Source organism: Lates calcarifer, linkage group LG20 (assembly GCF_001640805.2).
Source record: "Lates calcarifer isolate ASB-BC8 linkage group LG20, TLL_Latcal_v3, whole genome shotgun sequence".
NCBI lineage: Eukaryota > Metazoa > Chordata > Actinopteri > Centropomidae > Lates > Lates calcarifer.
The window spans coordinates 8195465-8223274 of NC_066852.1; the positions used below are offsets into that span (position 1 = coordinate 8195465).

General features: G+C 40.8%; 3 protein-coding genes across 3 annotated transcripts in view; 2 read left to right on the forward strand and 1 right to left on the reverse strand.

Annotated features, from left to right (window-relative positions):
- The first annotated feature begins 782 nt into the window (after nucleotides 1–782).
- LOC108893859 (carbohydrate-responsive element-binding protein) lies at nucleotides 783–19578 on the forward strand. Its single transcript, XM_018692272.2, is given in 19 exon segments — nucleotides 783–1080; nucleotides 1082–1302; nucleotides 2793–2899; nucleotides 3119–3201; nucleotides 3619–3708; nucleotides 4320–4361; nucleotides 8052–8226; nucleotides 9671–9751; nucleotides 12628–12779; nucleotides 12899–12958; nucleotides 12960–13512; nucleotides 13599–13672; nucleotides 14258–14519; nucleotides 15539–15654; nucleotides 15807–15929; nucleotides 16141–16268; nucleotides 16596–16719; nucleotides 18126–18255; nucleotides 18417–19578. Coding segments are annotated over 19 exon segments (2814 nt in total). The 5' UTR covers nucleotides 783–951; the 3' UTR covers nucleotides 18581–19578.
- A 758-nt stretch (nucleotides 19579–20336) lies between these two features.
- On the reverse strand, nucleotides 20337–23768 carry LOC108893860 (major centromere autoantigen B). The gene is made up of 4 exons (XM_051078611.1): nucleotides 23534–23768; nucleotides 20983–22604; nucleotides 20774–20884; nucleotides 20337–20548 (listed from the first exon to the last, which is right to left on the reverse strand). The coding sequence occupies exons 1-2, from the start codon at nucleotides 23604–23606 to the stop codon at nucleotides 21883–21885; spliced, it is 795 nt and encodes a 264-aa protein (XP_050934568.1). The 5' UTR covers nucleotides 23607–23768; the 3' UTR covers nucleotides 20337–20548; nucleotides 20774–20884; nucleotides 20983–21882.
- Nucleotides 23769–25284: 1516 nt separating this feature from the next.
- The window catches only part of srrm3 (serine/arginine repetitive matrix 3), a 69607-nt gene continuing 67081 nt past the window's right edge, over nucleotides 25285–27810 (forward strand). The window contains exon 1 of the mRNA XM_018692260.2: nucleotides 25285–25614. The gene's annotated coding sequence lies outside the window, so the exon portion shown is untranslated. The remainder of the gene's footprint in view (nucleotides 25615–27810) is intronic.

The following is a 27810-nucleotide window of genomic DNA, read 5'->3' on the forward strand; positions in this document are numbered from 1 at the left end:
TTCAATTAATGTCCAACAAAGTGAAGTAAACTGAAAAAACTAAATCAAATCAGTGTGTGCTGTGACCACTCTTTGCCTCTAAACAGCACCAGTTCTTCTCAGCACACACAGTTTCAGTACTTAGCAGTAAGCTGTTCCAAGCATGTTGGAGAATTTGCCTCAGTTCTCTGTGCCTTCTGTCTCCTCATGTGACCACAGCCTGACTCCATGAAGTTGAGATCAGGGCTTTCTGGGGACAGACCATCTGTTGCAGGACCCATCGTCCTTATCTCTGACGATAGTTTTTCATGACTGGACGTGTGTATGCTCATGCTGTAGAATGAACGAGAGACCAGTCAGATGCCTCCCTGTTAGTATTGCTTGAAGGAATAAAAAGCAAAACATCTAAAGTTCCTAAAATGTTTGCACAACCAGTGTATTCTGTATACTACTGAAATATATACTGTGGAATAGTTTAATCTGTATATGTATATGTATAAGATTTTATGAGCTGATCATTTGCTTTACATGTAAAATCTTAGTCAGAGGAGCAAGTACAGCTCTGAAATGAGTAGTATTAGTGGAGTACAATATTCCTGTCAGAAATTTGAAGTAGCACAGAATGGTGATGGAGTCTAAGTAGTTTTAGAATATTTAATTTCTGTTTAGTCGATATGTTGTATTATTATTACTATGTTTTTAAATGATTTATTTCCTAGTAGGATCTATTAATAATTAGCGTCCTCAGGAAGTTGACATAATTATAGTCTGCTCTTACACAACAGTCTGCACGTTGTGTTCAGAGGTATGCTGCTGAGGGAGACAGTTGTCTCTCAGCTGACACATGTTAACAGACAGAAATACTGAAAATCTGAAGAAAACAGGAGGAGGAGGAGGAGGAGGAGGAGGGGGAGTCATCTGAGGAGAAAGTTCACTGTTGGGGGAGAAGTCAATACTGAGTGAAAAGGCACCATGGCGGATAAAGGGAGAGTTTGTTCCGCCGAACAGAACCAGCTCCAGGACTCCTCAGAGTCGGACTCCGAACCGGAGGCCGGGGAACCCCCTCGGGTGGCCGGTACCGGACCGTCAGCCGGCTCTCTCTCCCTGCACCCAGGTCATCCACAGCGGACACTTCATGGTATCGTCGCCCCACAGCGACTCCGTGCCCCGCAGGAGGAGAAGCGGTGGCTCTCTGAGATATGACTTTGACACGGTGAACAGGACGTGGTGCCAGACTTACCGGTACGGCCCGCTCAGCTCCGGGAGCCTGAGCATCGACCCCACTCTGACCCGCCTGTTTGAGTGCATGTCCCTGGCCTACAGGTGGGTCTCTGTTGTCTTGTGAGGGACAGTACAAAACATACCATAGCTCAGTGTAGCTGCTTTTTAATTTGCAAATTTACTCCTTTGACTAACTAGTTAGTTTTGGTTGGTCCTTTTCATTTGAAGATAGGTAAATAGGTCTTATACTTTAGTTGGAGCCCACAGCAACAAATGAGAAAAATTAGCTTATAGCCTGTAGTTGATAGGAACATGTTCAGTCCACCTGCAGTGATCTCCTCTGGCAAACTACATAGTTTGCCTGTGTTTTTAAGAGCCACTTTACACTGAGGACTCCACACAAAGTTTACAGTTTCACCAGATTTCCTTTTTAAAACTGTTCAGGTGAAGTTAAGGTTTTGGTTAAGAGTGGATGTGCTGAAAAGAGTGATTCTGCAGTCTCTTGTGCAACAGCTTGGAAAGTCTTCACTGAAAACTGGACTTTGATTCTAGTTGGCAGCACTGGAAAGATTACAGTGTAACTGAGGGAAAGGAGAGAAGACCCTGAAATGATGCCTCTGGTTTATTTTTTATGAAATTAGCTCAACAGCATGCTTATTGTAGGCAGCGCTTCTCCTGTTGTTATTCGGCCTCACACAGACACGTGTTTGTAGCTCCTGTTTTGAGGTTTGACAAGACAAAATGACAGATATCTTTGCTGTGAAAGCACCTGCTCTTGCAGGAACAGCTCTCTCTTTAATGTATGTGCTTGAGAAAGAAGTTCTGCTTTACCAACTTGTTCTGAAGAGATGCCATTAACCTTCAGCCCAAAAAAGATATTTTTTATACAAGTCACTTTGTGCCAGTTTTGTATTTTTCATGGTCTCATGACAGTTGCACAATAAGCCCCGAGGCAAGGATGGTTACCAGTAAAATCAGACCACAAAATTGACATTTATCTTAAGGACTTTTACATTTGAAAACTGAAAACATATTTAAGTGCAGAGCTTTCTTTAAATTAATCTAAGTGATTTACATGTACTGTGCAGTATAATGTGGAGCAGGTAGAAGGAAGACTGGTGTTAATTAGTTCTCCTCCTGACAGGTTTTTTCACTAATATGCTGCCTCTGCTGTTTTTGAGTGTTTGTCATGCAGCGATGTCACGCCATTGAAAGCAAGTTGAAAATGCTTCCCACTGGCTTCCTAGCAACTCCCCGAGCACCTCACATTATGAGGCTTCTCCTTAGCATTCAGCAGCCTGAGAGACACTGGAAAACACTGCAAACAGGCCAGCAGTGTACTGGTGAATAAGCTGATTGGGCACTATTAGTCAAAATCAGGACAGGTTTCCAGCAGAGGTGGCAACGAGGCCACTGATCTTTTTCCACTGTGTCCTTTTTCTTCTGAAGAGCATCTTGTCACTTCTGCATGCCTGTAATTGTTTTTAACATAAGGGGAAAAAAACAGTGCACTGAACATTTTCCATAAACAAATCATATTTTTAGAATTTAACAAAAAACCTCCAAAATCAAGATTGTTTTTTCTTTTGCAGTAGTAAGATAGTCTCCCCAAAGTGGAAGTCTTTTAAAGGTCTGCGGCTGCTGTGGAGGGATAAGATCCGTCTGAACAATGCCATCTGGAGAGCTTGGTTCATACAGTGTGAGTCCACCACTCTCCACTATCACTCACTCTCATTTCTCTGCTCATAATGAAGGATGGCATTACCGCAATAAAAATTGGGGGGGGGGGCAACAAGTGAGTGATGCAACAACAAAACGGGAATCTGACTGTGTCTGTGAAGGCAAAATAGCAATTCTTAATCATTCTTTTTCTTTACAAACAGCTATAAATCTGTTGATTTTTTTTTACTGTGTGTAGATGTGGAGAAGAGGAAGAGTTCAGTCTGTGGGTTTGTCACTCCACTGGAGGGCTCTGAGGCTGATGCACATAGAAAGCCTGAAGTAAGTAATTTGTGTTGGTGGAGAATACATTTTTTATTGAATTGGTTAAATGAAGTACATGCTGGGCTCTTTTTTAACTGCAGATTATTTCAAATTTATGGACACCCATTTCTGCCAAAGTGATGGAAAAAAGATCCTTGAAGTCATTATAACATGAAACTTTCTTGAGATAATAACTTAGTACTACTAATGTCATTTTATTGTTTAGATTAAGTTTCTCATTATAATGACTTAGAGGATCTTTTTTTATCATATTGGCGGAAGTGGGCCTCCATACAAATTTACCTGACACTTAATAAAACATTGTTTATATTGCATAGTTCAGATATTTGTATTGTGAGTTGATAAGGCTGGATATACTGTCTGGTCAATTTACTCTATGGCAAGAGTGTCATGCTTCATGCTTCATGTCAACAGGCAATTGTATTAGAAGGCAGCTACTGGAAGCGGAGAATTGAGGTGGTGATCAAGGAGTATCACAAGTGGAGGATTTACTATAAGAAGAGGGTGAGAACTCACTTTTTACAGCGTCTCTTCTTAGCTCTGTGGATTACAGCATTGGTCTAATGGTTGGACCAGACTGAAATATCTCCACAACTATTGGTTGGATTGACATAAAAATTGGTACAGACATTCATGGTCACTGGAGGATGAAGCCTGCTGACTTTGGAGATTCCCTGACTTTTCTTGCAGCACCAGCAGCAGATCAAAGTTTTCTACATCTACCAAATGGATTAGCACAACGTTTTGTACAGGCATTCTTAGTTCCCAGATGATATATCCTAATGACTTTGTGGTGATCCCCCGTGAATTGGATGCATTCATGTGATTGTACAGATCTGTTCTGCTCAGGACAAACTGTAAATCAGTTTTGTGATTTTCAATGCCTTCATCAGATCAACGTTTTGATTTGCGCAGTACTCTGGTTTATGACCAAATACCTGAAAAACTAAAGATATCACCAGTCTCAGTTGTACTTTGTGTTTAGTGCTAATCAACAAATGTTAGTATGTCAGAAAACTAAACTGAAATAGTGAACAACACTACCTGCTGCTGGCAACATGCTTAGTCCTGTTTACTCTCGGATCAATCAAATTTTCTCTTCTTTTCCTTTGCAGCTCCAGAAAAAGAAGGATGATATTCTGTCAATGCTACAAGAGGTATGACAAAAGACAAGTCTTGCTGTAATATCACTATAATATCTGTTCTATATGTATGGGAAACACACTAATGCAGACAAACTTGATTTTGACCCTGGAAGGCTGAAGTTACTGTCTGTGTCAGTGTCGCTGACCTGCTAACATCGTTTACTTTTGAATGCAGCTGAGTTCAACATATAATCATCAAAGCCCTCTAAAGCGGCTATTTTTAGCACGTTGATTTAGCCTCCCCTGGTTAACTAGCGAGGAACAGAGACGGTAAAAAAAGAAAAACAGAAATGTGTGAAACAGGTTGGTCCAACATGTGTAGGCAGCTTACACATACTGACTGCCAGCAGTGACAATATCTCCAACACCGCCTCAGGCTTTATCTTTATTCAAGTGAAAAAGCTGCAAAATTTAATGTCATTTAATCAAATCTGACCTACTTTGCTCAGCACTTTGTTAAAGTTGAGCAGTGGAGGGGCATTGAGTGTGACGTCATGGTAGCTGAGACAAACAAAAGATCAGGAGGAAAAGAGGAGAGGTAGGAGAGAGGCAAAGAGAAGGAGGGAGTCTGGGGAAGCACCTCATTCATTGTAGCATTCACAGAAAGTCACAGCTGTCCCACTATTCCCTCTTTCACCTTTGTCATCACCATTAATCTGTTTTCATTCAGATTTTCTGTCACTGGAGGCCCACATTCTAACCGTGGTCAAAATTAAGACCACTGCAATGATAACACCGTGTCTGACTGTCTGTCTGTCTGTCTGTAGCTCAGATTGTTTATGTGTTGTGCGGCACTTGAAAGAGCTCATATCAGCACATAGCTGACAGGTCAAAGCTCACTAAACCAGGTTTTTATGCTCCATGTTCCCAAAGTGTTATCTCACCTTTGACTTAACGGATTGCATTCAGTGGCTGAAAAAAAACACCTCAGTAAAACCTGGGAGTTTTTATTGTAATGCTTGTTTATGTCTTTATAATAGTTTTGAGCTCTCAAAGCCTAAATTGAAATTTAATTGGCAATATAACTTAAGCCCCAGCCTTAATCTCATAAAATCTGATTTGTGCAGGGAAAGTAGCTTTATCAACTCATACCAGGCATCATATGTCAGAGACACACTATCATATAACATACTCCACTGTCAGTCCTCATATTAAAAGCCAGTCAGTCATTTTGAAGAGTGAAACAAAGTCCTGCCAGGCTAATGAATCAGGTCATAAATAAAGCTTGTAGCAGGGAACTGTTCTTCAACAGGGGGAGTGGACTCTACAACCAATGACAAGTTTGTACTTTGATAATGATGGAATATTACTGTTGATTTGTAGCCAGGCATGACTCTGTGGATACCAATGTTGGCCTGTTGATTGGTCGGTGCAGCACTTTGATATCTCAACAACTATTGGGTGGATTGTCATGATGTTTTTTACACATTCATGGTCATCAGGGGATGAACACTGGTGATCCCCTGACTAAGATCTAGTGCCACCAGCAGGTCAGTGATTATTCCTATACAGTGTACACTCATTAGCCACTTTATCAGGCATGCCTGTGCATCCATCCATCCATTATCTATACCACTTATCCTTAAGGCTGGGGCTGGAGCCAATCCCAGCTGACATTGGGCGAGAGGCGGGGTACACCCTTTACAGGTAGCTAGTTCATTGCAGGGCCAACACATATAGATAAACAACCATTCACACCTACAGACAATTGCTCATGCAGGCACAGGGAGAACATGCAGACTCCACACAGACAAGACCCAGGTGAAACAGGCAACTCTCTTGTTGTGAGGCGACAGTGCTAGGCCTGTGCAATTGAATACAAAATCTCTGGCTTAAATGAATCCTTTATGTTCAGTGTTTGGTGATACTGAGATGTCACTAAAATGCTCTATTATGTGTTTATTATTGGGCTCATAGTTAAAAATTGTATTTCACTACATTACAACTCTGAATATAAGGAAGTCCAGCACAATACTATCACTAACTGTGACTTCAGTGCCAAAACACATAATCGAATTAACACCTTTATGTCAGTGCCAACAAAAACTGAACATTACAGGCATCATAAAAAAGTAGACTTTATGGCAGTTGTATTGGATTGTAATAGATTGTGCATATGTACTCAGTAAAGTAGCCAGTGAGTGTGTCTCTGTATTAACAAGATGAATCAGCACAAAATTTGGTACATGTATGGTATCCAAAGGTATGACACCTATAACCCTTTATATATCCTTTATTCTTTTCAAAAACAAGTTTACAAAGTGTTTCACAAATACAAAAACATGTACCACCTTCTGTCTCAGGCCTAACTCTGGGGACAGAGGGCAGTAGCTGGTCGGCAGATCTGAGACTAGGAGCAGGGGTGTAAGGGGTAAGACAGTCAACAACGTTGGACAAGGCAAAGCTGGCTAACAGATTAAAGACAAGCAGCAGAATTTTAAAATTAATTAAATAATTAATTCGGTAGCCAGTGTGAGGAGGTGGTGATGTGGGGTAATGTGCTCATATTTTCTGGTTCCTGTCAGAACCCTAGCTGCTGTGTTTTGTACAAGCTGGAGATTTCTGGGGCAGTCCAGTAAATAATGCATTGTGGTAACCTAGATGGCCAAAGTGTTTTTAGGCATTAAAATCTAATTTTATCTCATTTCTGCCTGTATAATTGAATTTCATCTTATTGCTATTATTCCATGTCTACAAATTTCTCTTCTCATCAGTACGGGTTAAAGATAATGTGATATATCACCTACTTGCAGGAAAGCCCTCAAAAAATTTAAATAATGCCCTTCGGAAGTGAGGAATTTGGAGGTGTTCATATGCATGTATATTTTCTTTCTTCACCGAGGCAACAGCAATTTGCGTAGTTAGGGGCCTCAGGTCTTCCTGTTTGCCTGCACGTGATTTTGACTGCCAGAATTAGGTCAGGGACAAAAGACTGCTGCTCTTATTGAAATGGTGAGACATCAAAATAAAGAAATGAACAAAGCCGACATAATGATAACCTGTAAGGGGCTAGTGTTTTTGAACAATATGTCAAAAGTGCTTTTTCATCATGCTCTGTATACCCCCCCCGTCCCCCACCCACGCACCCACACACACACACACACACATACATGCATATGCACACAACAATCTTACCCCATTTCTACTCGTACTCACTTATATTCTCCCTCAAAGAAAACAAATTGAGAAGTAAATAAATAAATTACAAGGGGGTATGTCGTGTGCTTAGACGTAATCAAAACAGTTTCCGGCTCAATCTGGGCTTCCCTATAAATGTGGCCTCAGGCTTAGAAGTGGAAGGTAAAGACAAGAAGATCAGGGTGAAGCAAAGCATCTCAGACAGAGGGAAAAGACCGGCTCGTCATTTTCTGTGAGTTTTTTTAATGTGAGGTTTTCTTCAACTTTGGCATTACATGTTTCTGACTTGCTGTAATTTATTTGCTTAATGTTTTGATATTTGTATCTTGATGAGTTTAGCGAGGGGAGATATTATTACCTTTTCACAATATCTGCAGAACTCCAAATGCTGGACATACACAGGTGGGGGGAGCCTAATGCCATCAATGCATTGTTTTGTACTCAGACCCTTTCCATCCTATTTGTAGGGAGCCCTCTAATGGATATTTTAGGGACTATAATGATATGTCACTAGTGGGAAGTTGGTCCTGTAAAGTGTTTGGATTTCTGGCTGATGTGCTGCAGGGTCAGATCTGTCAGGCCAAGCTGGAGAAATGGTCCAATCAGATGTACCAGCAGCCTGAGGCTGCACCGGTGGAGGCCCACATGTTTGACCTGGACTGCCTTCTGTCCGACATCTCAGACACCCTGTTCACCATGACACAGAAGCCATGTCCCTGGGCCAGTGACCGACACAACAGTGAGTAATCCACTCTCTGAAGTTTTCAGATTGACTTTCAGCTGTGACTTTGTACTGCTCTCAGATCTGTCTTGAATACAGTGTCAAATGATCAGAAGTGATTAATTGTAAGGTTTTACAATTAGTGGCCCGTAAACTTCATGACGAGACTAAAACGTCTTCATTTTGATTGTGTATTTATCATGTGGATGTAATAAATCCCTGCTTCCCTGCTTTATCAAATAACTGTCAAAATATAATAAATAAACCTAGCTTCATACCATGTCTGCCATGAGCAGGAGCCCAGAGGACAAACTTAAGGAAAGACTGACTATGTATGTATCACATCTAACATACCGACTATGAGTAAATCCAGTCTGTGGCTATATGTCATACTTCATGTTTAAAACTCTTGAAAACCAATTTTCCAAATTTAAGCATCTCACAATAACTGATGTAGTGCCACATGAAAACCATTTTCTGTCAACAGTTTGAACAGTTGTGTTAATTTTTGTTTGTCATTTAGGGAAACGCAATTACTTCTCTTCTTGCTGAGATAATTGATGTCATTCTCTTATTTGTCCATTCAAAATAAAATTACACCCAGGGGAAGTGATCTTAGTTTAGCATAAAGACAGGAAATGGGGGGAAACAGCTAGTGTGACTCTGTTCAAAAGGAAACAATGTCCACCAACCAGCACAGAGTTCAACTAAAACTCAGACTGTTTCTTGGCTATTGGTTGACCCCTCATGGTGACAACAAGACTCAAGGATGTCAGTGTGCCAACAAATAGTTTGCAAATAACTGCCCATAATACCACAGTTTTTGTATGGATTGATTAAATGAGATCTATTGTGTTAATCTGTGAGCTCTGGTAGGAGGACTTTCTTACCTTCACACACAGTCTAGCTGTTTCTCTCAACTTCCTGTCTTTATGCTAAGCTAAGATAACCAGCTGTTGATTGTATTAGTGTATTGCGTTTGTTTCTAGTCATAAAGCTGAAGATTTGGCCATGTTTTAAGACACATTCATACAGAAATGGAGATAATTCCAAAGGCTTCACTGACTTTTTCTTGCCACTGTGTATTGAATGGACAGATATTAGAGTGGTAGCAATCTTTTCATCCAACTCTCAGCATTAAAGTGAATTAGTGCATTTCCCAAAATGTTGAACTATTCCTTTATATATATATATATATATATAATATATATATATATATATATATATTATAATATTATAGAAAAATATTTTTTCAGAGGATTTAAGGTTTTCTGCTACTGCAGCTGATGATCACATGGGTCACATGGGTCAGCCAGAGGAACCCACCCTACAAATAAGGAAATTCACAATGATGAAAGATGACCTTTAAAAAAAACACCCATAACAAGGCACATTGACAGATGCACTCATATGCATTTCTTTCTCTCCCTCGTGTCTAATATTGTATTCTTTTCCTCCTCAGCTTATACTAGCAATGCTGATATAATCCAGCCAGGCCTGACTCCACTGCAGCCCAACTTGGATGATTTCATGGATATACCAGGTACTCTCTATGTCTGTCTGTCTATTTGTCTTCCATTGGGACCTTCACATGTTGTCATGGCAGCAGATCAATATTTCCCATTGATCATGCCTCTTATCTTATCCATCAGGTTTCAGCTGCTCATCTTTGTCCAGCATGGTTAATTATTTAGTAACAGTGTGACACATGTGTGCTTGATTCAGTGCAGAAAAATATATTTAATAGCAAAATGTCTGAACTGAAAGACTGAATTTTTCTGTCTGAGAGCTTAGTGTTGCCATGGCAAGCCATAATTTTAGGCACTTATTTACTTTTTCCCACTTAGATACACTGCAGAAAAGTCAAAATAGAAAGTAATTTAGTCAGGCATTAAGCTCTTAAATAAAATGAAATTACTTAATGAAGATTTTTTATTGCATTTTTATGTATTTATTGTTGGTGCTCCTTTGTATTCTGCAGACACTGCAGTATATTATGTGGCCCTCACAGGTTAAACGGGGGTCAAAGGCAGGGTTGAGCTGGGAGAATGGGGAAGTGAAAGAGGCTGTATTTATAACCATGGCCCCTGGCTCTGAAACCACATTTAAGGCAGTGGAAAGCGTGGGGCTGGGAGATGGTGGAATTTCCTTCTCCCAAACAAGCTCTAGATGACCTTTGGTTTTTTGGGTCTCCGTCTTTACTGTTCTGGTTCACTCTCACTGCTCTCATAGTATCATTTATAGCCACAGCATGCAGCTGTTTTCAGCAAAAAAGCTCTAAAAAGCCACTGTACACTACCTGCCCAGCAGCAAACCACAGACAGATCTAGCAACTAGCTGGTGAATGCTGTGGAGCATTTAGCAGCTAAAGAGCCAGATATTTCCCTCTGGAGCTGGTGGAGACCAAAAACAGAGCTAAAAGGGAGTGAATATTGGACTAACATTCATCAGGTGGACAGATCCAAATTAATACTAATATTGCTTTGTATCTGCTGGATCTCTAAATAGTCAACTGTTACTGTCAGCTAACTCATCAACATAGTTGATAACAGCATTGGGGTTACAGCTTACCACCACAAGGCAAAGAATCAGTCATTGTGGGGCTAAGGAAACGTCTTGGTAAAGAAAACCCATGAGCAACAGTTCAGGCCAAATCTGAATATGGGTTGTTTTGGTGCAACATAATTCTCTAATGACCGACTCCTGAATTCTTTTAGAACTTAATACTCATTGATGCGTCCCTCAGAGTGCAACAGGCAGAGAACGTTTTTTTGCCGCAGGCTGCTTGCCTCTCAAGAGCAAACAGCTAGCCTGCAGCAGGACACAGACTGCAGAGGAGCTTCATACAGGAGGGAGGAAGCAGGTTGGAGTTTAGTTCCTTGCTCAGGGGCACAATGGCTGTGGTTGTTTTCGGCCTGTGTGTTACTTTTCAGTAAAGCAATCTGACAGCCCTCTGGCTACAAGTCAGCCTTTGTAACCCACAACCTGCTGCCCATGGTTGAAATGTGTGTATGTGTGTGTGTGTGTGTGTGTATGTGTGTGTGTTTGTGTGTTTGTGTGTGTGTGTATGTGTGTGTGTTGTGTTTGTGTGTAGCTTCAGGACACAGCATTGGCAGTGTGCTGAGGGATCAGCTGTCTGCCTCTCTTTTGGTCACAAGGTCCAGGGAGGTGGTGAGCGTCTGTCAGTGTGTCACTGTCACTGCCATGAATTGTATGCATTCAGAGTCTTCCTCTCAGTGCTCCTCTTAAATGGAAATACAGATCACTTGTCTGAGGCAGCATGTTATGCCAGTAGTTTCTCCTTGCAGAGATGAAAACACAGACACACTGGTATGTATTTGCAGATTGTGCAGTGCTTACAATGCTCGTCTCATGCTGGATTCTGAATACTGTACGTGGCGCTCATTTCCAAATAGATGGAATCAGTGTCTCTTTGATCGAAGCAAGAGAGTTAATATTTGTCTGCTCAACTGGTCAAACCTTGGTTTGAATTGTGAAAGATCAGATACAGAGTTTTTAATCACAGATGGCAGCTGGCCACAGTCAGTTGCCAGCGTGGCTCCAAAAATATGTGACCTGGCAGATACAAAGCAAATACCTTGAGTGACCATCTCATACAGAGAGCTCTGCAGTATTGTATTGCAGTAACTTGTTTTGATGTTTTGGCTCAGTGCTCTTATTTTCTGTTTTGTTTGTTTGAATTTCTAAAATGAAGCTGTGACTGTGACTGACTGTTATAATTTGAGCTATATTGAAATTACAGTATTTGCATCTGAGTGAAATTTATGCAAGGGTTCATTTACTAAATTTCGTAATCAGCTTTTGTTTGTCAACAGAATTCTTCAAAAGGGTGAACGTTTGTGTAGGCTAAAAAATCATACTAACCATAGTTAGGCTTTGGATCTAATATTCATCTCAGAGGTTTAATCAATAATAATAATAATATCTTAAATTTATATCGCGCCTTTTATGAGACCCAAGGACGCTTTACAAAGACAATGTCCAAACACGAAGACAATGTAAAAAAGTTGTATTTTATTGTATTTCTTTTAACATTCATGCACATTTTTCACCTCACCCTCCTATATTACTCAGGAGTTTGTTGAAGTTGACGTTTTAGTTAAATGATTATAATTAAAACCTTTCATATCTTATGTTAGTATGAAAATATGGACCAAACTTCACACACTGGTACATCTGGAGAGCATACAGCATGATAACATGATTTCAACAGACCCTGGTAAAAGAAGGGCTTTGCTGTGCCTTAGTAAACAAACAATGTGAATATATCTTGGGTTAGGTACAATGTCACATGTTTCCTGGCCTGAATAATCCTATCCCTCCAGCTGTGTCAGTGCTCAGAGTTTTTTTTTTTTTAACCATCAGTTTGATTAATAGAATGTGTGTTGGCTTTCTCAGATGTCTTTATGAACTACAGGGGCCAGCCCACTGAGCAGACTGGTTTTGCTGACTGCGGCTATTTTGAGAGTTCATCCGGCACAACGTTCACTCCAGTTCCCTCCCCTGTAGTAACAGCACCTCAGCTACTTATCGACAGTCAGCTGGCTCAGGTACTGCTGCTGTTAAGAGCTCCTCCTGCTCGTGAGATGTGCTGCTGCAGAAATATGTCATTAGCAACCAATAGTGCTATTTTTTAATTGGTAAAAGTGACTTAAACTTTCTTTTCCAGCCCAGTCTTTCATCTGACAATTTGCCTCAGCCCTCCTCATCCAATACCCAGCCAGACCACCCCAGGTCCAGGCCAGGACTGCAGTGAATACCACACATCCAGCATCATATCAGGAGCAATGCCGTATGGACATCAGTCATACCCCGATCCACCTGTTTCTATAGCGTTCTCTGCCAGCATCGAGCAGCCGGCCTCTGCAAGTATCCCCTTCCTGTACCCACTGCCATGCCACAAGTTTGGTTACTACACAACGACCAACGTGACCTCCACTGTCATCACCCACACCGCCTCCACCATGGGGGCCCAGGGCTCTGTGCACCAGGCTCACGGCTTCCCACACACAGGGGACACCTACCCCCAGACTCCCTGCCACTCCCTCAGTTACCCCACCGTCGTGTCCGACCCCGTCCAGGCATCGCTGCCCACTGTCACTGCAGCCCACTGCTTCTCAGTCCCCGAGCAGGTGGCTGTCACAGGGGTCAGAGGGAAACATAAGCAAAAGACAGGGGGAGTGAGGGCAGTTAGTTCCTCTGTGGCTCCGTCTGGCCCCCAGTCCACTGCTCCCACACCCACTAGCTGCCTAGCTAAACTGCTCTCCTCCAGCACCCGTGAACGTGAGTCACTTCTCTCTCTCTTTTCTGTCTTTAACATCAATTATTAATCAGAAAGAAAGTTTTAAAAAATGTTTTTTGTTTTTCAGGGAAGCCATCGCTGGGATTTGATCCTGCTCTAGTGACAGCCAAAGGTCAAAGGTCATCATCTCCCAGCTCCACGGTGAGCCTGTCCTTTAGTATCACATGTGCTGATACAGTACCTGGCTTGGCACAGCATCTCAACAACAAATAATTAGACTTTTTGATAAATATGCTCATTTGTTCTCTTATCAAGAGTTAGATGAGATCGATACCACTCTCAATCTGAACATTAAATATGAACCTACAGTCAGAAGTTACTTTACTGAATAAAGGCAGTCTGAACAAAAGAGCAGTTTTAAAGGTTTTAAAGCATTGCTTAAATTATTTAAGATAATTGTAGCTCAAAACTTGATTCTTTTTGTTCCAGTGAGCTCTGCTGTTCAACCAACTTGTTAGCTTAAATTAAGGAGACATACAGTGTGGTTCATTATCATACTGTATGTGAAGTTGTCTGCATATATTTGTGAGTGTCCAGGTGAACTCTACCTGAAGGTTCCTGCCAAACATCACCATCAATCTTAACGATGGTGAAAGAGTTACAGTAACTGAACAAAAACTTTTTTTTTGACAAAAATGCTAAATGCTAGATTCACTTCCTCTCAACAGGGATGTTTACATTTGTGTGAGAAGACATTCTAAGTTGAGGTTGTGTGTTGTGTACCAGTCGAGCAGCGGCTCACACGTTGGAGGAGCCTCATCGCAGCTGCAGCATGGAGCTGGCTGGCCAGCAGGGGTCACGGTGTTGACACCTCTGCACAGCCAGAGCACCACCCCGGGTCCCAGCGGAACCCACGCCAGCACCTCCAGAGGCTTGTCTGCCCTGCTCACCCACGGCTCCACACACACCAGCACAACCCTCCTCATCCCCAAGACTGAGAAACTGTCTCCTGTCCAGCTCTACGGTACCGACAGAAGCAGTTTAACTGGTAGGCCCTCACTTCTGGCTTTTTCCAAATGTTCCTACATCTTCTCTAGAAATGAGGACATTTCCTGGGGAGCTGACATATTAAGCAGCCAAATGATGGGGACCAAGGCACCAAAATAATCCATGTATCTCTGGCTCATTGGTTTCTCTAGTGCTCTATACGAATACCTTAGCATACTCTCTGTGACGTTTCAGCAGGCATCAGGTAAAAGTGAATACATGAGAATTTGAAGCAACTATTAATGAGGACAGAAGATAGTAGCAAAATACGGATGTTTATTGTGCTGTGAGTGATAAAGTGTATAAAATAAGAATTGAGATGTATTCTTATTAAAAAATAAGAATATATCTTGCTATACAAGCTGCACAGATCTCATTATGATTCATTTTTAAAGTTCATTCATCTACACCCATAACATGAATGAGAATAAATACAGCTTTTTATTACTAATAGGCCACTCTTCTTAATTTGGACAATGCCTCTGGCTTGTTATTGTGATAATAGTACACAATAATTGCTAAGACCAAAGCAAATTTGGAAAATGAAGCAGTAAAAGAATGAAATGAGTCAGTAAAAGATAAACAGAAGAGTAAAACATCAACTGATGAGTAGTTATGAAAAAAACAACTTAATTTCCCTTTTCTTACCAACTGATCGGAGATTCAAAGAAAATTAAAAAGCTTTGTATTGCTTTGTGACTTGTCTGATGATTTACCACCTGTTTCTGAGCTCCATAATTATCACAGTGCATGGTGTGTAAATTAAAATGTTAGCATCTTTGAACACATGGGTGATTTTTTTTCTTTGGTCAGATAAAGCTTGTTGTAAGAGTCACCATCCACAGCCACAGTATATATGGCTAAAGTAAAGTAATTCAATGACATTATTTCTCTTAAGAGATTTTTAGGTACATAGTCCATATAAAGAAATGATTTGTCTATGAAGACATGTGGATGTAGAAGTCATCTAATCTAGCTGCAAATATTTTAAGTAAATGTTGTTATCTTTGTTTGCTTTAGTGAATTTTCCAGAACATCCAGGCCAAACGTCACCACCACACCCTTTAGACAAAGGCTCCAACCCTGAGTCGCCTCATTCGGGCTTCTCTGGCCATGGAAAGATAGAATCAAGTAAGGTAGGACATCGGTCTCAATTGGTCTATGTTTTAATCTATGTCCTTGTTGAGTGCTGCATATGTGAAAAGTGAAAAGTAGAGGAGGCTGGTTGCTGACCCCAGCAGGTCACTCTCAGTGTGATGTACACGTTTCTAAGCTGTGTTATCTGCAGCAAACAGAGACCAGGAGGATAACTCACATCTCAGCAGAGCAGAAGAGGCGTTTCAACATCAAACTGGGATTTGACACTTTACATAACCTTGTGACAACACTCAGCTCTCAGCCAAGCATAAAGGTACAGTGAAAAGATGTGCAGCTGTTTTACAGATAGATGTGCTGAAAGGTGGAGTGAGAGCATCACCAGAGAGCAGCTGAGCTGATGCAGAGTTTAACTAGGAAACTGCTGATAAAGACACACCTTATTATTAAGAATGTAACATTAGAGTATCTTTGAATAATTCTGGTGTGTGGCTGACCTGTGGTATTTCCTCTGTCTGCTGGCACAGATCAGCAAAGCCACCACACTGCAGAAGACGGCTGAGTACATCAGTAAGATGCAGCAGGAGAGAGCTCAGCTGCACGAGGAGGCTCAGAGACTCAGAGAGGAAATCCAGCTCCTCAACTCTGCCATCAAGTGAGAACTAGTGTGTGTGTGTGTGTGTGTGTTAATTTCCACAAGGACTGGTTGGATATCCTGCAGTGACGAGGAAATGTTTTATCATTAATAGAACAGGATAAATACATGTTCACGTCTGCACTGTCCACCACAAGTACCCTACAGCACAGACTCATTGTGATCTGAGTGACTTTTAATCTAATTGCAGTTTGTGAAGACAGAGCTGTATTTAAGTACACCAGTGTTGCAGGGTATCTACAAATGGATTATAATATGCATGTTGAAAGGTCTCTGTCAGTCAGTTGTAGTATGGGGACTGTTGACTCAGTGTGTCTGTCCGTGCAGTGTGTGCCAGCAGCAGCTACCAGCCACTGGCGTGCCCATCACCCGGCAGCGCTTTGACCACATGCGGCAGAAGTTCAGAGAGTACGTCCAGGCACAAACTCTGCAAAACTGGAAGTTCTGGATTGTATCCTTATGAGTGTCAGTCTGCCAGAGGTTAATTAAAACATCACAATGCCACAGAACACGACTTTAAAAACGTACTTACTCTGCATGAAAAAAGGAGCAGAGTGTAATCAAGCGTACTGAGTGTACCCGTCTATTCCTGTGTGAGGTTCTTATGCAGTAGCTGGCTGCAGCAACATTTGGCTTCTTCAGACTTTGGAGGAATTTCAAATTATGTTTTGTTCCCAAAACCTTTTTCTTTGAATCCGAATGAGCAGAAATTAATAATAAGCATTATGCCAATCTGGACAGAGACTGAGAAGGATAGTGTTATTAAAGTATGGCAGGGAAAATATCCTCTCAATTGGAGCCTTTGGTCCAGTACATATGGTAAATTTCCAAACCTGGGTTTTTTACAGATATAAGTATAAGACTGTTTTAATACAGAAAAAGCACATTATTCATCTCAGGCTTGTCAGTGCAATCAGCCAGATAAAACAAATGTCTGTGTGTTGTATAAAAAATATTCTCTAAATGTAATACATAACTCTTTTCCTAATGATCACCTTATCTGTTACTGCTGCCTGTATCTTGCAGCCAAGGTAAAACGATTAGATAATGATTTTATCAAATCACATATCTGTGCACAAAAACACCTTGAGGCTGCTTTGCTCCATGAATATTTAGGTATTTTCTTGCTTCTCTAGAGACTATACTTTTATCTTTATCTGTTCTCATTGTATTCTATATTGAAAGCAGAGGTTTTCTAAGAGAATATTTTCTCCTTACATACATTCAAGATAGCAGCATTTACCAGACATTTGTCCACTGATTCTCTTTTCTTGTCGACCACTAGTTTAATGCTGCTTATTATTTTTCTTACTGTCAACAAATCACACAGACAATGTACTGATTCCACTAACAAGCGCTGTGTGTGTACCCAAAGCCTGACAGATCATATTCTACTGTGCCATAGAGCTCCAGTGTTGTTCAAAATGTTTAGAAACTCATGTGAACCACATTGTTGCACTGGATATGTTCCTTTATTACCATGAATATGAGCACTGTAGTTTATTTTGTGTAGATCACATACAAGAACATACTGTTCTTCTGCTGTAAATGCTCCAATACAAAAGTGTATCATTTCGCAACTGAAAATCTTTCCAACTAATTCACTATTTTCCTCCTGACCAGCTGTCATAGGAACCCTTTTTCAAAATGAAACCATGTATTTATGACCTGTTGTTATTGATTAATGTCTGCAGTAGGAGCCAGTTAGTTTTGACTTGAGATCCACAGACTTTATTCTTTTTTGGGATATGAGCTTTAGCTTTATTTTTTAAACACTATAAAACACTCTGTGGAAGAAAATTCATCAACTCACATGATTTTTGATGAGCCAGATATCTTTCCTCAACTCAGTGTCAGTTCAGTATCATCATTGAGCCGCTGTTTGAGTCCTATAATGGAATGGTGTCCACTGCCAGCGTGGAGGACCTGTGTCGATCCACTCTGTCCTGGCTGGACCAGCACTGTTCCCTGCCTGCCCTGAGGCCCAGTGAGTCCAATTTACCTGGTTCTTCAATCCAGATGTAAAACCCATATTTTTATCCACAGTACTGCTGTGATAGCCTTGCTGTCACCTCGTGTGTTTCCCACTGACTGTCCTGTCACATTAACTGTAATTTGTGTTTGTCATGTCTTTGCATGTCACCTCAGTGGTTCTGAGTTCACTCCGCCTCCTGAGTACCACCACAGCCATCCTAACAGACCCCAGCCTGCTGCCAGAGCAGGCCACCCTCGCCGTCACCCAGGGCGAGCCAGCTCCTTCCCTGGACAACTCCTTACAGCTCGCCACTCAGGATAATATACACCCCATGTGACCTGGAAGAACAGACTCAGTGGAACTTGACTGGAGTCCACCACAGTGCACAGGGGAGCAGAGGAGCCTGGAATGATTAAAAAGGGACTCAACACTGAGCCCTGAACTGTTAATAATCATATTCCAATAAAACTCACCAGATGCAAAAAGAATGTATTCCAGTACACCCACAAATCATAGGAGCTACAGTGTCTGTGATATATGCTTAAATTCTGAGTATGGTATAACATAGTTGTGATATGTGATTATTTTTCAGCCTCAAAATTATTTTCTTTTGCAAAGCAGAAATTCAGATGAGTGGAAGGAGACATCAGTTACTGTGATTGTGATGAACAGCTTCATTTTCTATAATAACTGATGTTACGAATAATTTTGTAACATCAGTTGACAACTTGACAGTTATTCTCAGTTCCTTTGGCATCTCAGGTTATCCTTGGTGTGTTATTGCCCTCAATTACTGATGTTTACTCAGTGCAATATGTCCTACTACAGCTAACATTTATCTTTAGCTTTATCAAGTACCACACATCACTGCAACTATTAGGAAAAAATAGAAAATTATTAGTGTTATTCTAGAGTATGAATTTTTAATTGGTTCAGTGGTGGGGCCAGGGGGAGTATGGCCACCCTACATGCTCCCCACACAGCACCATACTTTGGGATGCCCATTTTTATCTTGTGCAGAACCATTTCTCCACTGCCTAACTCCACTGGAGTGCACACTAAAAGTGCCCCTCCCCCACCCGCACTCTGTTGGTTTAACTCACTCACTGCCATAGTCTGAGGGGAGATCAAACACCAGTTGTTGCTGAGAATGACACTTTATTGATGATAGTTTTAACTGTGGATCTATTTCTAGTGAAGGATGGGTTTGACCATGTAAGATATAAAATAGCTGTTGGCTTTTCATATTTGTGGGATACCTGTGTGGAGGGAGATCTGATCTACTGTTGTACACACAGCACAATTAGTTTTCCATAAAACTATAAAACAGCCTGACACTGTCTGATTCTTCTCCTGACATTTCTTCTTGTCCTTGTTAAAACTGATACACATGCAAGACGAGCACAAAATATCTTGTGTTTATTTCACAATAATAGCCACCCAGTGTTTTGACAGTGGCTTTCAATGTGAAGGAGCACCAACAGGAAATGTTCAGATGTTCATTGAAAAACAAAAGTGACAGGACTTTTTACCACAGGCCTTAAGCTATTCAGTGTGTGCGTGTGTACTCATGAGTTCTAGAGAACTAACATTAATGTCACTGAGGAACAGTGTTTTTGTGCCCTCTAGTGAGCTGTCACTGTCAGCAGCTGGACTTATAAACTACTTTTAGCTTATTGCACACCATCTTTTTTTCTAATCCTGTGAATTTTAAAATAGTGAACTCTCAAACTGTGAAGCACAGCACTCATTTTAAAGTTTGGATGCATGAATGAAGAAATGAACTGAGCCTGAGGGCCAACACAACACAGAAATGTTCAGCTCTGTTATATGGAAAATGATTAACCTTTGACATGGATGTTTTTGCACAGAGGAAAGGGAGTTAAAATCATCTGGGTTAAGGCTCAGTCTGACTGTGTGTTCATATTTGTAGCTGGTTTGTTGTATATGTTTTTGCAGGTTTGATCAGTGATCAATAAATATCAGGTCCCATGAAAGATTAGGACGGTCTCTGTGTAGCACTTAGCAATGCTCGACTGAATGAACTCTGAGTCTCTCTCTTGCCTGTCTTGATCTCTGAGCAGAAAGGTGGTGAAAGCTTCCTCTCTGTGTGTGTGTGTGTGTGAGGAGCTTCCCAAACCCACCAGCACAGAAGAAGCACATAATGAAAACCTCTTCTGTGCAGGTCGAGTCGGGACGGTCCTCATCCTTCTGGCTGGTAACTGAAGAGGGTGGTGTTGGGGCAGAGGGGCAGGGAGGTCATCACCGTTCTCACTCCAGGAGTTCTCAAGACACAGAACGAGTCCTGTCAAACAGTCAAACAAGTAATCAGTCACTTTGGATGTTCTGCATTGTTGGTCACTATTGTGTTGAATGTGGCCTCTAATAATGTCATTTTATTCTAAACAATATTCAAACATGTTCCCATAATAAATGTAATCCACATACAGAATGTAATGTTAACTTTAGCTCATCATCACTTTAACTGTAACAGTGGTACTGTTGTAGTCTTAGTCAGGGGATTACTCACTTAGCTGAGTGAAAAACAGGCTCCACCGCTCTCCAGTTTGTCCTGTGGTCATCCATCCTTCTCTTCTGGTCTGGAGCAAACACGTCAGCTCTGTTCTGTCAGAGGTGCAATCTAATGATAGAATAGTAGTAACACTACTGAAGTATTAACAAGTAATATGAAGACTTACAGGAGACATTTGTTCATGATGTCATTAAGCACTGACTTACCTTTGTCTGGTAAAGCATCTAAACCTTCTAAAGAAAAAACACAAGTATAACAGAGTGAGTAAGAGAAATGATTTCTGAGCTGTTAAATACAATTTAAATTTTCTTTGTTAATGTTGTTAAGAATGATAATAAACTTACCTGTGTATGGGCATCTATGATGTTACATAGTAAACAGGTATATTGTGTCTAACCTAGTTTACACAGTTATACATGTCTTAATATAACAAGCTATAGTAGTAAATGTTGTCATACTTACCTTTTCAGACACATCATATCATGAGCATTTCATACATTACCTGCAGTTTTTGTTGTTGTTGATTGTTTTGCTTTGTTTTTGCTTTGGGGTTTTTTATTTGTTGTTTTAGTTTTTGTTGTTGTTTTTTTATCTTTGGCTCCTTGTCTTCCATTCTCTGCTTTGTGTGGGTTTTTGCAGGGTCTGAGTCCAAAGATGTCCAGAGATTTGTGGGTTAGGTTGCCTGATAGAGCCAGGGTGGATTTAGTTGCTCCTGTTCACATGTTGAAGTGTGTTTAGGCAAGACACTGGACCCAAAATTGCTCCCAATGTTTAGGCCAGTGTCTTACATGGTAGCTTGCTGCTATGGTGTGAGAGTGTGTGTGTGAATGGGTGAATGAAAGGCACATTTAAAGTGCTTTGGATTAAAATGTTATGTGAATGAATTCAAGTGTCTTACCTGTTGAAGAGAATTCTTATCAAGAAGAAAAGTGAATATAAAAAGCTAGATTCATAGGAAAGCTAATGCAGCTTTCCCAGCCCTCCAGATGACAAAGAGACAATCTAGCCACAAGAGATTTACAAATAAGTCCCGGAGCAAGACGCTACCAAGGGCTTTGACAGCCTTGCTAGATGCAAAGGCCTGGGGCCAAAAGGAAAGAGCTTTCCTAATCGGAGTCGCTGTCATCACACAGTGGAATGAAGATGGGTCCTGGGACTCCAAAAGGAGTAACAGTCCAACTCCTGCTGGTGAGGAATCGCTGGAATGAAAGACCTGTGTCCCTGCTGTCCACTTCACCGACCCTGTTCGGAAAGTACCTGAGGCCTGACGTGGAAGGAGCGGGCTCCTCAGGGTTGTCTTCATCATCCCTCCTCTGTCTCTTCATACTTACCTCCTCTGCGTCGCTCTCTCTGCTCCTCTTGGAGGTGGAGGTGGAGGTGCTGACGCCTGAGGATGAGGGAGCGGGGTCCTCCAGCCTTGGAGAAACGGGGAGCAGACCTCCTCCAGGTTGTTCCACTTGCTCTTCGGGAAGCCTCTGGTGCTGAACAGGTGCCTGTCGAGCAGCAGGATGGGGTTGGAGCCAGTCTGGGAGGACAGGCCGGAGGTCGTCGGAGTCTCTGGAGCTCTCAAAGTCTTCCTCGTCAGTCATGGTGCTATAGCCTGAATCAGGGCTCTCATCATCTGACCATTCCTCTTCAAAAGATGACACCTCTTCTTCAGATGACTCCTCTTCAGACAACTCCTCTTCATCCTCCTCGTCGCTTTCGGACTCACCTTCCTCACTGGATGACAGGTCTGGGCGATTGACATCTTCGTCGTCGCTGTCCAAAATCCTGATCACTTCAGGGACGTCATCTACTGGATCCTCAACGATGTAGTTCACATCACCTTAAAGCAAAAGGTTAAAGCACCTGAAAACCCTCATTTCAAATCCCAGTATTTCTCATGTCATTGAATATTTAGGACTAAATAAGCAACAAATCAAAGCTAAAGTTAGAAAAAATAATTGAAAGTTAAAATACGATATAACTTTATTCTGCCTACAACATTTCTACATGTGTCACAAAGCCACCAACAGCACAAGAAATAATCCATCTTGCTGTTGTGTACAAGCACTATAAAGCCTTTCTTTAAGGCCATAGCACAGTGAGAACTTGTGTGTGGACAAAATTTGTAATGGTTGGTTATAAGTAGCATAAATTAATTTAATACACATTGGATATTTTTGGTACATTCGGGAAAAAAAAACTGGGAATTAGTTTATTCAACGTGATAAACTCTGAACATGACAGTACAGGATGATTCAGTATCAGCTGCGGATATAATATAATAAGTCAAGCTTTAAGAATCAAAACAGGCTCAGGGTCCCGTTCACACAGAACAACAGGCCCTGGTGTGTTTACACCTGTACGTCATGACGTCCTGACGTTCGGAGCTAAAGGTTCCATCGTCTCCATGGTGCACAAGAAAAATCTGTGTTTTGGCATTATATGAAATTTTACATTTTTTCCAAAAAATTTGATGCAACATTTGGATAATTTGATATCCTAAAACCAGAAAAACAATGTTTGAAATCACTACACTCGTTGTTAGCAGAAATTCTACACAGTATTTAAGGAATTAAATAATTATTTTACACAGAAAAAAATCGTCGAGTAGGTGTCTGTTTTCACCAAATCTGTTTTTCAAACAGGATTAATGACATAGTATGAACTGTCCACTTTAAATAAATAAAAACTGCACTCTGAACCAATGAATAAGCCATGAGTAAAATATTAAAATATTAATATTAGAGAATAAATGTCAAAGTGGCCTACCTGCATCGTCGTCGTCCGACACATAGATGACTCCTGGGTCCTCCTCAGGGATCTGTGGTCTTCTGAAGGCCATGTCCAGACTTCAAGTTTTCCTCAGCAGTGAAGTTCTCCAGTCGTTTTGCTTTTAAGCAGAATCCGGTTTTTCCAGTAGGTTTTTTTTCTTCTTCAGTAGTTCAATCTTCCAAGAGATCGCTTTCCAAAGGTTTGATTTGCAGCTCACCAACTCGAGTCAAGTTTAGATGCAAAGGGAAAGTTCTAATGATGTGTTGTCCTTATATACCCCCGGGAAGGTTCTTTTAGTGACGCACGCGCGTCCGTGTGCGTGAACAAGACACAGAAAGACGTCCTGTATTATATTTATATCTTTCTCATATTTAATATTACTTTTAAAGTTTTAATTTCATTTCATTTTCATTTCATTTCATTTGGTTGCACTTAATTTTATTTCTTATAGTAATGTTTTTATGTAGCAAAGTACAAACCATTAGTCTTTTTCTTATTTTCTGGGTCATTACTAGCACTGTAAACCTTCTACAACTTGTTTCAGCAAAACTTATGTCAATTCAACAAATCTGAATTTGAAATTGCAACCAAATTTGAGAAGGCACGTTCTCGAGGAGTTTGAACAGACCAACAGACTTTATCAGTTGTCCAGTTTTAACTTGTACTTGATGATATGTAGCTATGATTTTCCATTTCTTCTATAGACTGTCAGAAAGGTCTCAGTCTCCTTCAGCACCTAATATGTCCATGATGATAAAACACACACAGCATGGTCACTGTTAACACATTTAACAGCATTTTTAGTGTTTTGTTGTGGTTTAGTTTGGTGCACCTGCTTCTTGTGTATTTTTGTTCTCATGTGAGCACCTGCAGCAGCTGACCGATTGTTAAGGGTCAGTGAAGAAGGTGTCCTTAGACCAGCTGTTTCAGTTTTTATGAATTACAAAGACTAAACTGTTGTAGACCAAACACTGAGGAATCTTAAAGCCAGGATCAACACATCACTTAGTTTGAGGAGTTTCTCCTGACTCAGCCAATCAGGAGCTACTGTCAGTCTTACTGTACCTGGGCTGGTATGCACAAAATACAATGTTAATGATACAATTAAATAGCTTTTATGTATCCCTTAATATTAATTGATGCAACATATCATTTAACATGTGCTGTTTGGTGGAGACCACCAGGGTTCATAACAAATGAAAAATAATTGAGTTTGGTTACTGACTACAGCTTACTGTGTGAGAATAAGAACAGCTGCTTTGATTAGAGTCAGTTATGGAGGAAGCATTCAAATCCTTTATTTGAATAAAAGTACCAATACACCAATGTAAAAATGCTACATTATATTATATAAATATTAGTTGCAAAATGTAGTTTAAGTATGAAAATGAAAGTATACTTTAGTAAACTACCAGTATACTGGTCTGGTTCCTGTGACTGATATATAATATGACATGATTAGATGACTGATATTGAAGCATCAGTCTGTAAGCATCATCATTTCTGTTTAAGTGTCCCAGTAAACCATGACAGTGTGACAGCTGGACCCTGAAACTCAAGCAGCTAAACTGATTAATCACTGATTACATTACTTACACCTGTGCTTCTCCCCTACTACGACAAGCCAAAATGGCTTCTGTGAAAGGAGCCTTTTTTAAGATATGAATTCCAAATAAGAAGGTGAACTACCCCACTATGGCGTGCTAGCAGAGGCCAGTGCTTTTAGGACACACAGAAATACAGAGAAACAACACGCTAGGTGACGCTCTCCCAGTGCTCTTGACCATGTCACTCTGTACTGCAGATGCTCCTCCGGACCGACGGAGGGCGCTGTGCCGCAGGCCGGGCCGCAGAAGCGCAATGAGGGCTTTTTTTTGTTCCCAGAGATTTTCGGTGCGCTGTCCACTTCAGCACCACAAGCCGAGCAGAGGCAGCGGGCTAGCTAACCCCGAGGAGGAGCGACTGAAGACACGGCTCAACATCAGCACCAGCATCGACACGAGCCCCAAATACTGAAAACTACCCACCGATATCCACCAGAAACGCCCAAACCAACGAGGCAAAGGACTGCAGAAAAGGTAAGAGTTTTCGAAGAAGCTCAAATAGGATCAAGTTGGTAGAGGCAGGGATAAAAACGGGCATCACTGGAGAGGAACAAGCTCCCCTTCCCTTCCTGGTTCATAAATACTGTATGAACGTATTATAAGTCGGTGTTTACGTTAGCTGCTTCTTGCTCTATTTGTGCCTCTTATATTCGTCCTGTGGTTCGTTTGTCAGAGATAAAGAAGAGCACTTCAGTAATAGATAGCTGAGCGGGGACCGTGTTTTTGCTGGGCAGCCTCTCCTCGCTTTGCAGATGGTGGTGTTTTATAACTCGTCGGTTTCCGCCGCTACACCGTGGCCAGCTGCCGTTCCTTTATTTCGCCCTGACTGTGCTAGCTGTGGGACATTTGATATCACCGCCACTGTTTCAGCATCGTTGCCATATTTGTGAACCGAGGGGCGTATTGTGTGGTTAAGCCGCCTCCACTTAGTTTACACACCGTGGTTATATGCGGAATTACCGAGCGTTTTAAAGGCTCGTATTCAGTACAGGGCAGTAAATATGATAATACACCTGACACTGTCTAACATTTGTGGCTGTGAATTACATGAAGTTGACTTGTTAAAAGAAGCAGCTATTAGCACGGACTTTTGTTTAAAGCTGGATAGTTATTGCCTTTGTATTGAACACTTTATGAGTGATTGTTATCATTTTGTAAATAGACAAAGACTGAAGAGTTATGTGATCATGTAGCCACTGTTTTGTCAATTAAGTGAGTGAGATATATTATTTTATCCTATTTTAACCTTTAAATCGCATGACAAGTAAATCCTTTAAAATTTCACTATAATTATACTCGCCCTTTTATTGCCAAACGCCTTCTTTTGAGGAAGTTAATCTGTTCCTTACTGAGGCAGCTGGTTCACTCAGTATCACTTTATTAACATTGTGTGAATCATCTCATTCAGTGCTGGTAGGCTAATATGTCAGTTCTCATGAGCAGCCTGACTGTAAACTGTTCACAAATATTTCCTGATGCACCAAACCATGCACTGAGGAAATGTTAGATTTCACCAGCCTCTGGATAATTTGACAGAGCAGCTCTCTTAAGGATTAACAGAGCCACTACTGTCAATCGATTAATATATTATACAGAAAATTAATCAGAAGCAATTTGATAATCAATAATAATTTCCTGGCTCCATCCTCTTAAATGTAAGGACTTGATTTTTTGCTGTTGTTTGTTGTTTTTAGTCATCCATCATTATTAGACAAGTCATTTGAAGACATTATCTATCTATTCTATCTATTTTCTGACATTTTACAGAATTGAGAACATAAAACTAATAACTGTTAGTTGCAGCCCTCGATTGCTTGGGTTCTTAAAGATAAAATCATAAACATGTAGATCACATTCAGACTGAGCTTAATTTAATTCCACTGCAGTGATGGCTGCTGCAGTCTTTCCCAGAAAATCCACATGTATAATGTAACAAATATTAAAACAAATTAGCAGAATACATTGTATTTGAATCTTACATAAATGATGATGCAGAAGGAGAAAATACATTAGATTTCATAATATGTAGAAAATTCCTATAAGGAAAGTAAAGTGTATTAAAGTTTATAGTGCTTGTGACTAGATTTGACCTGTCTCCTAATACACTGATTGTTATATTGTGAGGTAAAATATTGATACTAGCGCTGAAAGCAGTAGTCAGTTAATCCATATTTGACTGACAGAAAATGAATTAGTCACTATTTTGATAATAAATTAATTGTTTCAAAGCAAAAATGCCAAACATTTGATGTTTCTCAAATGTGAGGATTTCACCATGGGTTTTGGGGGATTGTGAAGGACATTTAGATCCTTTCTGATGATTTATGATTAACTTTTTAACTGAGAAAATGAAAATTACTTTTAGCTGCAGCAATAATTTATGACAAAAACTCACTATCCATTATTCTGCTTCAAATGACACTATGATATGCAGCTGTGTGACAGGATTCACAAAGCCTACTGCAGTCCATGCCGACATAGCAAATGACTGCTTGGCTTGGCTCCTTATGAACGCCCCGTGAATCAGTAATCAGCGCTCAGGTCGTGACATGCTGCTCGGCTAAAAAGGAAACGTCAGCAGGAGCTGTGTCTGTGACAGGACAGTGACAGTGCTGACCAAATACTCAGCTGCATGGGACCTGAGCACCGCCGTGCCTGTCTGGCCAAACT

Bases quoted from the DNA above. Each gene is read 5' to 3' on its own strand.
- LOC108893860 (XM_051078611.1), bottom strand. From the start codon at position 23,606: ATGGCCTTCAGAAGACCACAGATCCCTGAGGAGGACCCAGGAGTCATC. The intron at 22,605-23,533 runs GTAGGCCACTTT...TTTTGCTTTAAG, and splicing joins GTCGGACGACGACGATGCAG to GTGATGTGAACTACATCGTT.